Genomic DNA, 17237 nt, shown 5'->3' with positions numbered 1-17237 from the left:
AGATTTGTTTTCTAATGAAATGGTATATCCTATAGGAAAGCGATCATCAAAAGCTATTCCTCTTATTTGCAACATTTCACTAAACGATACAAAGTGAATACGGTATGTGTTATAGACTTCTCCGTAGTCCACTTGCCCATTTTGCATACTATATGGCTATTACATTTAAACTCTGATTTGTATTGTATGCAATTGATAGATTTTCACATCTGATCTTTTCAGTCACCGTACTCCCTCTGTTTGTTAGCTTCCCAAGTGGACTACTTACTTTGACTTGCGGTTAACATTTTTAACACGGGTCTCTAGGTAAAGCTAGGCCAATTTCTGGACTAAAATTGGCCATGATGTTATGTAGTCTCCTCCGCAGCCAGTTTGGTTACGCTCCCTCCACACAATGTGTGGAGGAGCGTAACCAAACTGGCTGCGGAGGAGACTATGATGTTATGCATCTTTAAATGAATCTGGCTTGTGATTGGTCGCCCAGATCTCGTTATTGTTTAAATCCTCCGGGCACGTGCCATTATCAATAACTATACACAACTATCTATGGAATGCGGCGCTTTTGTGCTGGCGCGAAAGTTGGTGGATGAACGTACATCTAGCGCGTATTGTACCACTATGCTTAGTGCATGTGATTAAATTTGATTGATAAACAAGTATGATTGACAGTGTGTTTTAGAGAACGAAGTCCCGGGGTAAAGTTCTGCTTAAAAGTCAAAGTACATAGTCGGATTTTTTACTCGGGCTTTCGCGAATAAACTGGTAGATTCCAAAATCAGAATTGTTCAGTATTAAAGTGAGCCATTATGCAAGATATGTTGCATTCAATAACATAAGTATACTTTACTTTTACTATCACTAATTATATAAACTCTTTAAGACCATTTTACTATTAATTATAATACACATCAGTATAATTTTAAGTTCCAACAGGATGCGTTCATCATGATTAATAATAACATATTTTTATTTAAATCGAAATTCGACTATGACATAGTCTATATGTGTTATTGCTTCAGCCAAGTGTCAATCATAGCATTTCCTGTTGGGTCTACAAACACTTGACGCGCTATTTTTTGGATTGATTTATAAGATTGGTACCAAAAATGGGGTTTTTCGGAAAGGATAATTTCTTCCACCACCTTCGCAAAATCATCAGTTGTCTGCGTTTCCGTACCCATGACGTCATCCGGGTTGGTTGTTAACATTTTCGCGACAATCTCCCTAGTGTCTTCCGGAATTTCTGTTGTTATAGCTTTAAATAACGCGGTAGGGTCGGATCCAAAGTGTTTTGTCATTTCGGTAATTACAAATCCTGGTTGGATGACAGAAACCCTGAAGTAAAAGAAAACAACAGTAGGCCTACTAACAAAAGCCCGCATATGTAATGCACTTCCGCATATAAACATCACAGGAATGAAACGGGTCAGCTTCAAAAAGAAGGTTAAAGCCATAATGTGTGATTTGCTTCACAGCGACGCCCTCAATTTTACTCGGATTTCTACTTTTTGCATTATCATAATGCCCAGTGGTGCACTAAAATACCACGTAAAAGACTAAGCCTGAAGTGCTTTAATAACAGTAAAAGTTCACTTTTTATATTCAGAGTTCATCGATCGACTGCTTGCTAACATCTCCCGTGGATGTGAGCTTATGTGTGCACATGTCGAGCGCGATGCTCCGTGTAGTATTACATGTTACGATCGACGAGCGTAGTACACGCATTGTAGGGGCTGGAATGAAATCGCAATTTTCTTCGTTATACCTCATTGTTTGGCTCGAAATTAAAAGGGGATAATGTGATCAGTGAAAACAAACATTTAAATAGGAATCTGTTCTTTATGCAAATCACACATTATTGCTTTAACAGCTATCTAGGCGCCAACCCTATTAATAATAATAATAATAATAATAATAATAATAATAATAATAATAATAATAATAATAATAATAATAATAATAATAATAATAATAATAAATAATAATAATGTGGGTTTATAATGCGCACAAATTCACCATTAATGGCGCTAAAGGCACGATACAAAGATTACCTTACACTGCAATTTAAAATTAACTTACATTATAAATTAAAATACATAAACAACAACAAAGGGGAACAAAAATATGGTGACGCACATCAGGAAAATGCTACTTTCATTAACTGAGTTTTTAAAGAACTTTTTAAACTAAGCTAGGAGACGTACTTGATTTAACTTGAGTTCCAGTGACGAGGAAATACAATTGAAAAAGCCATGATCTCCCACGAGTGTTTTGAACGGGGTTCGCAGAGAAGTGGTTTGTTGCTGGAACGAAGACTTTACCATACTAATAGCAGCTGTTTATACCTTGATATTGTCTTGACATAAAAAAAAAAAGAGAAAAAAATCCATCAAGCGTAACAACCCATAAGCAATAAAATTAGCATGTTTTGGTTTGGATATGAAAAAGCAGTACTAATTTTTTTGTATGCAGATTAAAGTCATTCAGTAATCCCAGCGAAAGAGCAAAAAAAATAATAAAATTGTTTATAAATTGCTTAAAAGTGACGGATAAGTGGTTCAAATTGTTATTTGTTATTTTTGAAATGAAACATTTGGCAAAAAACGAAGAAAACAGCAGCATTGACGAAGCTGAAGTCCCATTCAAATACATGTAGCTAATTAAAATACTGTCAGTATGTAAATTACATATTCATGTATGACTTAAATACACGGCTTTCGGGTGAACCACTAGCAGGCTATGTTAGCACATCTATGACAATGACAAAGGTACCAAAATATGCATTTTTACGATCGCCCAGAATTTTTAAGAGTATTGGACTCGCATTACGGACCCACGCATACCGACACCGCCTGGCTAATAATTATTTGGTGCAGCAGAGACACTAAAATGAATACACGGGATCGATACACGTGAATTGCTATGCACGATTTTGATATCAGACGAAAATCTTCGGATACCGGGTTAGAAAATGATGAATATCTCCCGTAAATGAATTTTTCTCAAGAAACCAGATGTGGTCTCATACACTTGAAAATACGTGTTGAACAGATATGATGGTCGCTAGAATGCGCTTTGAAAATTGGCCGTGCGCTTTGAACTCAAAATCGGACCAAAACTCAAATTTTATATTGCGTTGTCCTGTATGGACTACATCGTGTAGTACAGCTGCACTCACTACTAGGCAGTATAAAAGTCGATGACCATTGACCTCAATGGGGTATACAAGCTTATTCACGCACAACCAAGATCAATTACCCGGCTATTGTGAGTAGCCTTAGTCATGTCCCTCGACTAATTATTCGTCTCAAAGAGCTTCAAAGGTCTGAACCAAATGGCCAATCGTGGCTGTGGATTCAACCTACCATGGCGATTTCTGCCATGAAGATATAGGGTCGATGACACTGTGCCACGCTTCATGAAAATACTTTCACGTATTAATATGTACCTTACACCACAAATGACGACTCATAATTATAGAGACAAGAAGTCAGCTAAACAATTTGAAATTAATTAGATTATCAACCTTTTTGTTTCCATGGAATTTGTCAAAATGTGAGTTGATCATGTTCTTACATAGCCTTACCTAATTTATATCATCTTATATTTTTAACGAAGAAGGAGGCGGCCTATATGCTTCACCCTAGTAGTAGTAGGGCGTAAGACAATGCGAGACACACATTAATGTATGTGAGGATCGGAATAAACGATACAAGCCCGAGAAGCTTGTATCGTTTATTTCCGATCCTTGCATACATTAATTATTTTGTGTCTCGCATTGTCTTACGCCCTGCTAGGGTGAAGCATACAGGCCGCCTCCTTCTTCATTATTTAGTATTATAATTGGCCGCTAAGACATATTGAGAGAGTTATCATCGGGAGTTATAAAGTTGAGATTAGAGAGCTTGCGGAATGAAGTTACTGGAACTTTAACGGCAACTTCAAAAATATCGATTCGATTTCTTGCTCAACTTCACTTCAACGCGAACGTCAGATTGGTTTCTGTACCAACAGCGTCTTGTTGTTTAAACTAGGGAAGTGTATCAATGGGTGATCAAAAGAAGGGTATGTAAAAGCGACTGCATCAAATTTCTCCCTTTTGTTTGCTGAAGTGGTTTGTTGGTAACACTTATTACAATAGGCGCTTAGTTTGAATAAACATGGATTACATCTCTTGGCGATGACCAATGCAATGGGAATTAGGCCTATGTTATAATATTATACTTCTAAACATGTTTCAATGAAATATTCTTGTGATATGCCTATATTATTGTCCCGGATTATTATAATAAAAGCTCAATTATTATTCCAGTAAACGTCAGCTTTGTCAATTTTATATTTAAATCAGGACACAAGCCCATTTTATCGGTTTGCTCTCCCTAGCCCCCCCACCACCACCATCACCACCTCTCCATATCATCCCCTCCCTCCATCTATTCATCTATCCTCACTTTCCCACTCCCCAGTGGCGTTGCCAGGAGTTTTCTTTTAGGAGGGCAAGGACTCCTCTTTGCATTCTGATCCTCATTTTGTTCTTTAAAAACTCCCAGAATTTTGAATTTCAACCAACATATTTCTGGATGCTCCTTTTCTGACATTCTTATTTTTTGTAACAAATAGGCCTCCTCTTTTAATAATGAATAATTTGGTTGACATACAATACCCATAGGCCTATAATATGCGTATAATAGCGTGGCACATATTAGACCAGCTTTCTGCTGAATTGGGGTACATAATGTAGGCCTAAATGAATAAAATAATAATTAAATAAAATACCTGAACAGTACAAACATATTTGGTTATATAGAGGTGTAATTATAAGACACGCAACGTTGTAAAAAAATGTTCACAGTAGCTGCAATTCGCAGAAGTTCACTACACTGCTGGGTCCCGTAAAATCAGTCCATTTTACTGGAACTTAATCCCTTGGCGTTGAAGTCAAGCCAAAAACTTGATTTGTCAGTTTGCTCGAGCCCCAAACACCCCATCTTATATTTTTCGATGGTTACACAGATGGCCAGTGATTATGCCATAGTATTTTTTACATTCATGTCTATGCACCTAAGCTATGCACCTCTGGTAACAACGTTTGCACAGTCGGACATGAGAGCACATCAGACATAATCGAATTGTATTCTGAATATGAGGAATGTCCGTCTGATATCAAATGATTTTGAATTTTTGAAATTGGCGAGATAAAACAATTTTGGTTTTCATATTTAACAGTCCTCGAAGTAAAATGTATAAATCTAATAATATGAACCTGTAAAGTGTAGGCCTATGTAGCTGGAGGAAAAGCCGACGATCATTTGAAAATGTTGACATTTCGTATTGAAGATTTTTTCCAAAACCCAAAAATACCTCAATTTTTTGGGTGTTTGGGGGGAAAATTTTAGATCTTCAAAACGAAAGATCAAAATATTTAAATGATCGTCGGCTTTGCCTCCCAGTTATAACAGTTGTACAAACACTTTAAAGGTCCGTAACCCGATCGACAGCATCATCCCCCCGATTTTTTTCATTGTTGATGAGGGTTTGGTATCACATAATAGATACTATTTTTCTCATTACTATCCTGAAATTTGACGCTCCAAGTCGATGTATTTCCGGAGAAATCATGAAACACAGCGGTTTTTACAGGTTACCAGTTGTTCGCATTTTACACGACACGGGAGTTTTGGGTAGTCATAGAATGAAATCGGAATAGATTCGGAAGACTTCACCCCAGTACCAATTCGTCCGCAAAAATACATCAAATCGGCCCCCTAATGTCAAACTATAGATGGCGCTATAATGATATAAAACAAAAAACAAAAATAAAGAAATACATAACAGGCGAAATAAATAAGGAAACATGACCTATATTGTCAAGCATGATACGAGGAATATGAAAAAAAAATTATGAGAGCACCCCCCATTAAAAAAAATTAGTTAAAAAATAAAACAAAGAAAAATCATAAATATGTGAAAATGTGCATCATATAGCTAAAAATAAAGAAATAATTAAGCGAAGTAAATACAGCATGGGCTATCTTGTCAAGAATGATAATGAGCGCAGTGATATGTAATGTTTTTTAAGATTAATCACTATGAATAGAGGGTATAAAAGTGAACAGGGGCGAGCCGGTTTTCAGTGCCAAGGCGAACACTTCCTGTTTCCACGCGTACCAGTGTATTGGCTTGCTAATATGCTAATTATTCACATTTATGCTGAAATTGTTCCCGTTTTCTCACATAAATTGATAAAGGGGACAATGTTTGACATTGTATGTAAGTTTGAAGAGAATCCATATCCTAAACCGATAGGGTTACCCCCCTTTAAGTAAATATTATCAGATTCATAAATTATACTTCGAGGACTGTTAAATGTCAAAAATATCAATTATTAATAATTTGCCATAAAATAGTATTATATCGCGATTAAAAAAATCAAAATTGTTTGATATCAGAAGGACATTCTTCGTATTCAAAATGTAATTATTGTGCAAACGTTATTGCCAGAGCCCTTAACTCAATTTGATATCCCAATTTTCCTTCCTATATGCTGTACCTCAATGGTTTGAGTATTAACGCACGAGGTTCACGCGCACAGGTACATATCCACGATCCTGGATCCCGCAAGACTCGAACCATCGCAGATCGTATTCTACCTGCCGATAGCGCAGCGCCATATACCTCTCGACCATCTCATCCTCATTCAGTCAATTTTTAAGGCAAAATAACCGACGTCGTACAATCGCCGAAAACCAAAAGGTTAATTCCATATAGACCCTCTGTGCCATTTTTAAGTGTTAAAATAATGAGGCGAAACTTACCAAACGTTAAATTTTCTCAGCGGAGGGGTGATAGATTCACTGAAGCCTTGTAAAGCACGTTTGGAACCAGTGTACTGTGCAAGTACAGGTATTGCTGAAAATAAACATGGAAGTGTTAGTAAACCTCAATGCATTTAATATTAAAATCTAATGCAGATATCCCGTCTCATTTTGTAGGGCTTCTTTTGAGTAAATTCTGAAGAAAGAAGAACATTTGGATAAACAAACAATTTTGTTAGAATCTCGCGATCGGTCGCAGGTTGTTGCTTCATGTCTCAGTGATATCTTAGGGTTTTGAAATGTAGGTCTAATTATAAAATTCACGTATCAGTTTTAGATTATAACAATGAAAAATTACTCATGGTTGATTATAAATGTCGCAGTATCATTTTTTTGACAATCTATACTTTATGTTATCGAGTTTTATCGGGCACCATGTCATATCCAAGAATGATGTATGTAACTCCTCGGAAAGAGCTAAAAACGCGATCATACCATTACCTTTCAGTCCAATCGTACTGGACAACTGAAGAATCCTGCCACTTCGTTTCTCCTTCATGTACGGGACTACTGCCTTAATCATTCTGACGCATCCAAAGTAGTTGACTTCCATGATATCGTAGAAGGATTCCATTGAAGCAGTTTCCCACCACAGTGGCGTGACCACTCCAGCATTATTGACTACAAAATACAATATTACACCACTAGTTTATATCTGGTGGCGTATCATGATTTCTTTTGTTTGTACTTCCCATCATGTGTCTATTATGGAACATTCATGGTCTATCTGTTTTTACATATTCTTAATTATGTCTTGTATTGTCACTTTGCCTTTGGTAAAGATTCTTTGAAATCACTAACTAAAACATATGCATTCAATAATGTTAGCTCAATACCACATTCCAAAAATACCTACCTAAGACATCGATTCTTCCTTCGCTGTCCACAATTTCCTTAACAGTTTTATCAATTGTCTCTTGTTTTGTTACATCCAATTCGCGAATAAAGAGTGTATCGTCTAAACTACTCCCTGCTTTGGCTTTCAGATCATCCTGTCTGGTAGACTGATTACGCATAGTAGCATAGACCTTAAATCGACGCTGAGGATCTTTGGCAAGATGTAGAGCTATTTCTTGCCCGATTCCTTGTGAAGAACCAGTGATTAGAACTACTAAGGAAGTCATCGTTCTCGTTGTCCAAAGTGACTTATACCTTTATAATATTGTACAATGGAAAGAATGGACTTTGAGCGCTTTGACCACAGTTGACCATGGCCGAGATCGATGACCTCTCAGAACCAATAAGATATCTGGTGGCGTATCATGATTTCTATTGTGTGTACTTCCCACCATGTGTCTATTATGGAACATTCATGGTCTATCTGTTTTTAAATATTCTTAATTATGTCTTGTATTGTCACTTTGCCTTTGGTCAAGATTCTTTGAAATCACTAACTAAAACATATGCATTCAATAATGTTTGCTCAATACCACATCTCAAAAATACCTACCTAAGACATGGATTCTTCCTTCTCTTTCCACAATTTCCTTCACAGTTTTGTCGATTGTCTCTTGTTTTGTTACATCCAATTCGCGAATAAAGAGTGTATCGTCTAAACTACTCCCTGCTTTGGCTTTCAGATCATCCTGTCTGGTAGACTGATTACGCATAGTAGCATAGACCTTAAATCGAAGCTGAGGGTCTTTGGCAAGATGTAGAGCCGCCTTGTCCGATTCCTTTTGAGGAACCAGTGATTAAAACTACAAGGAAAGTCATCGTTGTGAGTTATACAATTATATAATTATTGTATGATGGGAAGAATGGACTTTGAAAGTGTCAAATGTTTTATATACATATATTTCTATAATTCCTTGATTTGTTTGTTTTATGACCAGCACATTCAAAAGCAAATTCCATCATTTAATTGCTCTTTGGGTGATAATGTGATCGCAAAATCATTGCACATTGCCAAAGAGCCTTTTAACTCATAAGATATGAATATTGTAAACTTAACGGGATCAGCCGGTCATGTTATGTTTTGCTTAATTATCATTGTTTATGAATTAACAAACATACCTGGTTCGTTTAAACTTTTCCCGGTATCGGGGGCGGCCATTTTCGATCATTTCTTGATGACGTCACTACAGCCCAAGTATCGATACAGCCGTATGGGCAATGTTAGTTTTTCCTATGGAGGTTATCCACTTCACTCATGTGTGACTTCTAACAAAAGGAGCTGGTTCCCGTAGTATTCCTCATTCAAACCAATTCAATGCATGATCTCGGAGTTACCTGCGTGACTTTGGCGGGCTATTTTGAAACAGTCATGGTTGCACATGTACGTTGTTTTCGATTTTCATGTTCCGTTTCGCGCTGATTTCCGTGTTGCCAGTATCGCTTATCACTCGACCTAAGCGCCCGCTCAATGTGTGCAATGTGACGCCACTAAAGCCGAAGTATCGAAACATGGCGATTTCCACTGATGACTTAATTTATTACATTAATTAGCATATGTAACTAGAAAAGCAAGTACTACAATATGCCCTTTTAAAAAATCGTCCGGCTGTTTCCTTTAATAACAAATATTTAAAAGGCAAAGAACTGATTGATATTTTGTGCACGCACGCGTTGGCAAGGTCTTGTTAAGAGATCACACCACTAAATCGGGTCCAACCCTATCTGACTGAAGAAATAAGAACACAGGATCACTAATTATCCATTATTATTCACCTCATAACTCGAAAACTATTTATGTAAAGTATATAAAAGTATACATTTTTTGAAAGGAAATGATCTCATAAATCCATTTAAAATGTCAGTTTTGGGTCAAAAAGTACAATTTTCGAGAAAATCCCAAAAAATGGCTTTTTTGACCAAAATTTTTTGGTCCGCCATAAAAAAATTATTTGAAAATCAAAAACTGTAAAACATGAATTTTATTAATTTAGACAAATAAATCTAGAAAGTGTTTTTTTATTTTTTTCGAAATTTTGCTTAGTTTTTAAAATATAGGCAAAAAATCAGTAAAAACGTGTGACCCGTGTTCAAATTTTTGAATCATGGGTGATAAAAAAAAAAGCCCTAATTTTAAAAATGAAAAAAAAAATATCTAGATTTTGGCCATATCTAAACGTTTGACTTGAAAACTTACCTAAGTGATGCTTCATTTAGACGCTATGGCGGACCAAAAATGGTTAAAAGTGGTCAAAAGTGAACTTGCCGAAAATCGCGATTTAGAAAAATACAGCGGATTTTAGGTCCATTTTTGAAGATTATTCCATAAATATATAATCCGGTGACTTGTGACGTTTGGTCAAGTTAGAAAATGAGAAGGGGCGTCCAACTGCAGCAGATTGGCATTTTTTTGGTGATTTAGAAGGTAAAATATACAATATGACAAAATCTAATTTTCTGAACCGCAAACATGATGTTGTTACTACTCGTTGCTTTTTCTTTTTAGTTGGTGCTTGAGAGGCACCACAGCGGCCCGTCCGCGCCAAAGATAGGCATTTAACGCCCGTTATAGCTAGGCCTACACCATCCCAAGTAAAATTTTAAAAGATTCTGATGTGTCGCATTACTCAATATTCCGTTTTTGTTATTGTAATTGTTTGTTGTTATCATATTTTATTTTTAACTTTTTACGGAATATCAAACACGTACAAAAGTCATAGGCCTATTATAGGCCTAAAGCCACAATAAAGTTGTAAAATAATTTGTACCGCATAAAAAGTGAATAAAATACAACAACAAAAATTTTAAAAAAGTGTGTCTGTTGTTGTTTTCAATCAAATAAACGTGTAAAAAGTGTGGTAAAAGTTGTAATATGTCTTGAATAAACTTCTTGTAAAACGGACAAAAAGTAGGCATTTATATATGTTAAATGGGCAAAACACGGAGAGGTCACAAGAAAACTGAAAAACACGGAAATTGACATAGCCTAACAAAACCGAATTTCAAAAGTAGAAAACGGAACACTTATGGCTTTAAATTGGTTTATGCAGTAGGCCTACCGTATATGCATCATGCTATAAAGAGCGTTTAAAACACTGCATGAAATCATTCATGAAAAAATGCTTTAAAGCAGTTTACATTTTAAAGTATCCAGAAAACATTATAAACGTGAAAGTTGAAAGCCAGACAAACATTGCAAATAAAAAGGCATTCGGCCAAAACATTTGCAAAAAGTGTCGTAAAACCAAAAGCTTTTATCGCAATCATGGCATATGGTAGACCTAATAGGCCTACTAATGGAAATGTAGTTAAAATGGGTTATGAAAAAAGCACGAATTCGCGTTTTCGATTATATTTCTCGTTTGAAATTATTATTTAGCATTAAAACATTCATGAAAAATGCATTCATAAACGAGTGCTCGCTATGCCAATTTCAAATATCGACATTTTTGACATAGAGTTGTAGGCCTATGCCTAGATGGTCGATATGATGCATTGAAATGTCAACGTTTTTGACATTGCGTTAATGGTCAATCAGGAGTAGAGAACGTTTGAAAACGAATCTTAAATCTGTGTTTTGATAACACTTTGAAACATTATTCAGGGCCTTAGGTATCTAATATAGGCCTACCGGTAGTAACTGGTTGCCTATTTTTTATGGTCTTCAAAATTAAGACGAGGAACGACCGCAGAGGCCCCCGAACCAAGGCTGATGGGACTGCATAAAATATAATAGGCCTATATTCTTGTCCAACTACACCAACTTGGTAAATCAAATAATAACAATGAAATGAACGAACGAATGAATGAATGAATGAAATAAAACAAATTTTTAAACATAAAATAATAAGCCTAATGAATAATGATGTACTACACGGGCTAAGTCTAGCCTACTAGCAAAATATTTAGGGCCTACGTTTTCTATCGTATCTACCAGATTGCGTCATCATTACAGGGCTTCTTACGGGTAACTACTTCTTACAGATAAATTTCATCTTTTCAAGTTCAGAATGAAACTTGAAAAACAAAACAAAAACAAACAAAAAATTCACTATTATGTTCATAAAAAAAGCCTATAATAATATTTATACCACTATACCAGCACTTTTTTTGGCGAAATTTATCGAGTAGGCCTACTGATTCTGGGACGGGGAAGGTGGTGGTCTGTCGGCCCCCAGTTTCGCAATGCAATGGTGCAAGCTTTACCTACCTTGGAAGAGATCAATACGATAAAATACGGTAGTGATCGCGATTGGCGACTCCAGCGCCTCAATCAGCAATCACCTCGCCCATCCAGTTTACCATGGTGCGTGTCTTTGCTAGCTGTACGCCGCAGTACGCGTTACGAGAACGCGATCTATTGCGGGAAAACAATGATTTATTTACTTTTGCATTTTGACGAATTTTTAATGAAAAAGGGTCTTTAAAATAGCTTTTCTTATGGTTCAAATTTTAAGATTTCTTTAAAATCTATTAATGACAAGATAAAATACGGTTTGAAGATGACATTAGTGATGAAAACTCAATTCTGGCCATGTAACACTTCAGTGATCCTGTGTGCATCCTTAATTCGCTGACCATACCAGGTACATTAAAATGGAAAAAAAAAGTTTGAAATGAAGGCTGATATGCCAATTATTTGGTGATAGTTGTGCTCTGTGGATGTTTTTCTAATCATCTGAGCATAAAAAGATGAAAAATACTTCAATTCTGAAATTTTATGAAGGTTTTTTGGTTCCATGGACCAACTGATGTCACAACATAGAGGCACTGAGCTGTAGAGTTTGGTATGGTTTACCTCATGTTCGATGCACCACTGCGAAAAATCGAGCCGCTCAACTACCAAAAATTGTTTTGGAAAAATGGTGTTTTGTATGAACGCTAACGTTATAACTATGAGAAAATGACGATTTCTTGGGTACCTTTTAACACATAAAAGAATAGGAACTTGATTTAGTGGTGTGATTCCTTAAGGGTGGTCTTAACCCTGGAATTATGGAATTTTTTCCCATAACTGCTACATTATTGGCCTAAAGTTTATTAAAGTATATATATTTAGAATGGCAAAGACTTGAAGAATTCATCTGCGAAGTCAAATTTGGGCAAAATGCTCATTTTTGAGGGAAAATCCCCAAAACCGATTTTTTTTTTTTTTTTAAATTTTTTCGGACCACGTAAGAAAAAATTCTTGAGTAAAAAAATACCAATTTTTAAAAACTAGATAAAAATATTTAGGACCCGGTTTTCTTAATCTTTTTGAATTGTTGCCAACTTTGAGAATTTTGCGCCAAAAATGGTTGAAAAATGCTCAACTTTCAAAATTATAATTAAAAAAAAGCCTGATTTTCGCCCAAATTTCAGATATTTTTAGTGAATTTGAAAAAAAACGGGTTCTAGATATTTAGGCAAAATAAAAAAATAAACATGTTTCACGTCCCCTCCCGCTTCCTTTTTTGAGGTTTCTTCAATTTTATTTTTATTTTTTGAAATTCAGTTATAACTTTTCACAAAATATGTCTAGGAAGTAGAGATGCTTTCTATAGCCTTGCTAATATACAAGAAACACTTTTATAAGGTTTTGTAATAGTTAGAGGGGGCCTATCTCTCAGAACAACAAATAAAAAGAGGCCTCCTCCTTTTTCCAGGCATTATTGTATACGCTAAAACAGCTCTAATTATGGGTATTTACACTGATTTTGCGATAAAAAATAATAAATAAAAAGCCCCCTCTTCCTCCTTTTTTTTTCAAAAACCCGGACGTGAAACATGTTTTTTATTTTACATTATCTTTACATTATTTTACCTTATATCTAGTTTTTTAAAACGAATAAAAAAGAAAATTTCTACTCAAGAATGTTTTTGTTACGAGGTCCGAAAAATTTGGGCCAAAAATCTGTGTGCAAGATATGGTATATAAACCTAAACGAAGAACTCTATCTGTAAACATAAGACGCAACTAAATTCGCTTGTTTTAATAGTAATAATTGAATCAGAATGAACGAAGCCAAAAAGAAGACATGTCTGTATTTGTAGTATTCAATTAAATTCCAGGCAGGTATACACAAATTACAAATTAAATCAATTCACCAGATATTTCAAATTTTGTTTCAAACAATATGTATTATATAATCTAATGGGAATGCGGAATAATGACCTAGCATGTCAGTCAGCTCAGTCTAAAATGGTCTAAATCACAAAGTTTTGAATTAAATCTTTTATTGGCCTTACTTCGCTACGTTGATATCACATAACCAGCCCAGCGGGTCAGCTATCAAACGTGTAATGGTACACGGCTTTGCCCACAAAGTATCAAGGTTAGACGGCTTTGCTCACACGATTTACCTCTATCAGATATGCTCTTTCAAGAGCTAATATATTATACGACATTTTTTTCAATAAGTTTTGTTTTGTTTTGTTTTTTGTATACTTAATTTAGAAGAGCTCTTTCTGTGTCTTAAATGCAATACCACAGATTAATACTTCAGTGATCCTGTGTGCATCCTTAATTCGCTGACCATACCAGGTACATTAAAATGGAAAAAAAAAGTTTGAAATGAAGGCTGATATGCCAATTATTTGGTGATAGTTGTGCTCTGTGGATGTTTTTCTAATCATCTGAGCATAAAAAGATGAAAAATACTTCAATTCTGAAATTTTATGAAGGTTTTTTGGTTCCATGGACCAACTGATGTCACAACATAGAGGCACTGAGCTGTAGAGTTTGGTATGGTTTACCTCATGTTCGATGCACCACTGCGAAAAATCGAGCTGCTCAACTACCAAAAATTGTTTTGGAAAAATGGTGTTTTGTATGAACGCTAACGTTATAACTATGAGAAAATGACGATTTCTTGGGTACCTTTTAACACATAAAAGAATAGGAACTTGATTTAGTGGTGTGATTCCTTAAGGGTGGTCTTAACCCTGGAATTATGGAATTTTTTCCCATAACTGCTACATTATTGGCCTAAAGTTTATTAAAGTATATATATTTAGAATGGCAAAGACTTGAAGAATTCATCTGCGAAGTCAAATTTGGGCAAAATGCTCATTTTGAGGAAAATCCCCAAAACCGATTTTTTTTTTTGCCCAAATTTTTTCGGACCACGTAAGAAAAAATTCTTGAGTAAAAAAATACCAATTTTTAAAAACTAGATAAAAATATTTAGGACCCGGTTTTCTTAATCTTTTTGAATTGTTGCCAACTTTGAGAATTTTGCGCCAAAAATGGTTGAAAAATGCTCAACTTTCAAAATTATAATTAAAAAAAAGCCTGATTTTCGCCCAAATTTCAGATATTTTTAGTGAATTTGAAAAAAAACCGGGTTCTAGATATTTAGGCAAAATAAAAAAATAAACATGTTTCACGTCCCTCCCGCTTCCTTTTTGAGGTTTCTTCAATTTTATTTTTATTTTTTGAAATTCAGTTATAACTTTTCACAAAATATGTCTAGGAAGTAGAGATGCTTTCTATAGCCTTGCTAATATACAAGAAACACTTTTATAAGGTTTTGTAATAGTTAGAGGGGGCCTATCTCTCAGAACAACAAATAAAAAGAGGCCGCCTCCTTTTTCCAGGCATTATTGTATACGCTAAAACAGCTCTAATTATGGGTATTTACACTGATTTTGCGATAAAAAATGAAAAATAAAAAGCCCCCTCTTCCTCCTTTTTTTCAAAAACCCGGACGTGAAACATGTTTTTTATTTTACATTATCTTTACATTATTTTACCTTATATCTAGTTTTTTAAAACGAATAAAAAAGAAAATTTCTACTCAAGAATGTTTTTGTTACGAGGTCCGAAAAAATTTGGGCCAAAAATCTGTGTGCAAGATATGGTATATAAACCTAAACGAAGAACTCTATCTGTAAACATAAGACGCAACTAAATTCGCTTGTTTTAATAGTAATAATTGAATCAGAATGAACGAAGCCAAAAAGAAGACATGTCTGTATTTGTAGTATTCAATTAAATTCCAGGCAGGTATACACAAATTACAAATTAAATCAATTCACCAGATATTTCAAATTTTGTTTCAAACAATATGTATTATATAATCTAATGGGAATGCGGAATAATGACCTAGCATGTCAGTCAGCTCAGTCTAAAATGGTCTAAATCACAAAGTTTTGAATTAAATCTTTTATTGGCCTTACTTCGCTACGTTGATATCACATAACCAGCCCAGCGGGTCAGCTATCAAACGTGTAATGGTACACGGCTTTGCCCACAAAGTATCAAGGTTAGACGGCTTTGCTCACACGATTTACCTCTATCAGATATGCTCTTTCAAGAGCTAATATATTATACGACATTTTTCCCGCAGGCGGGTATAATTCCCGCAGGCGGGTATAATACTGAATTGATTGGGCATAAAATATAATTATTTGACACATAATTGTGACTGTGGAAATTGTTTTTGTGTTTGGTAGCTTTATGTATAACAAGATTGACTTATGTAAAATTGTTGTTTAAATGCGTTGAGTTTGTGACCGATAATTTGGAAAGAAACGTTCATTTTAATATTCTATTTTTAGAAACACACTCTGTCTAGAAACGCACTCTCAGCTAGACGCATGCGTGGTGTCAATTTTGTATAGAATGGGGCTCATTTGCATATGCATAAGTTCGTTGATAAGGCTGTAGCGTACTTAGTGATAGTAGAGTTGCAGTAAAATGAAGTTGCACGATTGCGTTTGGTGATATAATGCGTAGGGCCTATATATATTTAAACTGTTGAAACATTTGTTTTTGTAAATCTGCACAATGTCCAGGCATGTCGCAAATGGCAAATATTGTATTGCGTGTAATAATATGTCCTAGTGTATTGTATTTGCTCGAAAAGTTTAGCCCCGCTAACATACTTCGCGCAAGGCATAGTTAAAGTTGGATAACTTAATTCACGATATAAAAGCATGATAAAAGGTAGGGATAGAGATATGACGTCATCGAGAAGTGATTTGTTTTAGATTGAGAAATAATGCATGTCAAGTAAAATTTTCGCTGACATTTTTATTTTACTGTTGTATTAATTGTTGTCAATGAAAGTGACAGTAAAATTTCGGATATAACCGTGCATTTATGACGAATTTTTGTCATGGGACTATTTGTTATGCGTTTAATGCGGAGGGACACGGAGCTAAGGTCAGTAACTGTGAATCGGTCAAACTCACCTGGATTGAGACATGCAATAAATAATGCATGTCAAGCAATTGTAATTGTGGGAAATGTTAAATGTTTGTATTAATTGTTCTGCATGAAGATGATAACCAAGTCATAGATAATGATCATGAATTACAAGGAACTTTTGTCACGGACTATTTGTTTTGGTTGTAATGCGGAGGGACATTAAAATTGCGTCATTAAAAGTGAAACGGTTGAAGTCACGCTCAGTGACACGTGCCATGAAAAGTCTTTGTTCGATTGGAAAGAAAAAGTTCAGGTTGTTTATATTGAGTTCCAGT

At 35.2% G+C, this 17237-nt stretch overlaps 1 protein-coding gene across 1 annotated transcript; it reads right to left on the bottom strand.

Annotated features, from left to right (window-relative positions):
- Window positions 1-449: 449 nt before the first annotated feature.
- LOC140150378 (retinol dehydrogenase 8-like) lies at window positions 450-16088 on the bottom strand. The gene is made up of 6 exons (XM_072172387.1): window positions 16044-16088; window positions 8326-8551; window positions 7732-7959; window positions 7317-7496; window positions 6816-6909; window positions 450-1335 (listed from the first exon to the last, which is right to left on the bottom strand). Exons 1-6 carry the CDS (start codon window positions 16086-16088, stop codon window positions 1008-1010), a joined length of 1101 nt encoding a protein of 366 aa, XP_072028488.1. The 3' UTR covers window positions 450-1007.
- Window positions 16089-17237: the final 1149 nt, after the last annotated feature.

The sequence above is a fragment of the Amphiura filiformis genome, chromosome 4, assembly GCF_039555335.1.
Source record: "Amphiura filiformis chromosome 4, Afil_fr2py, whole genome shotgun sequence".
In the NCBI taxonomy this organism is placed as follows: domain Eukaryota; kingdom Metazoa; phylum Echinodermata; class Ophiuroidea; order Amphilepidida; family Amphiuridae; genus Amphiura; species Amphiura filiformis.
This window is presented reverse-complemented; position numbering and strand designations above follow the sequence as displayed.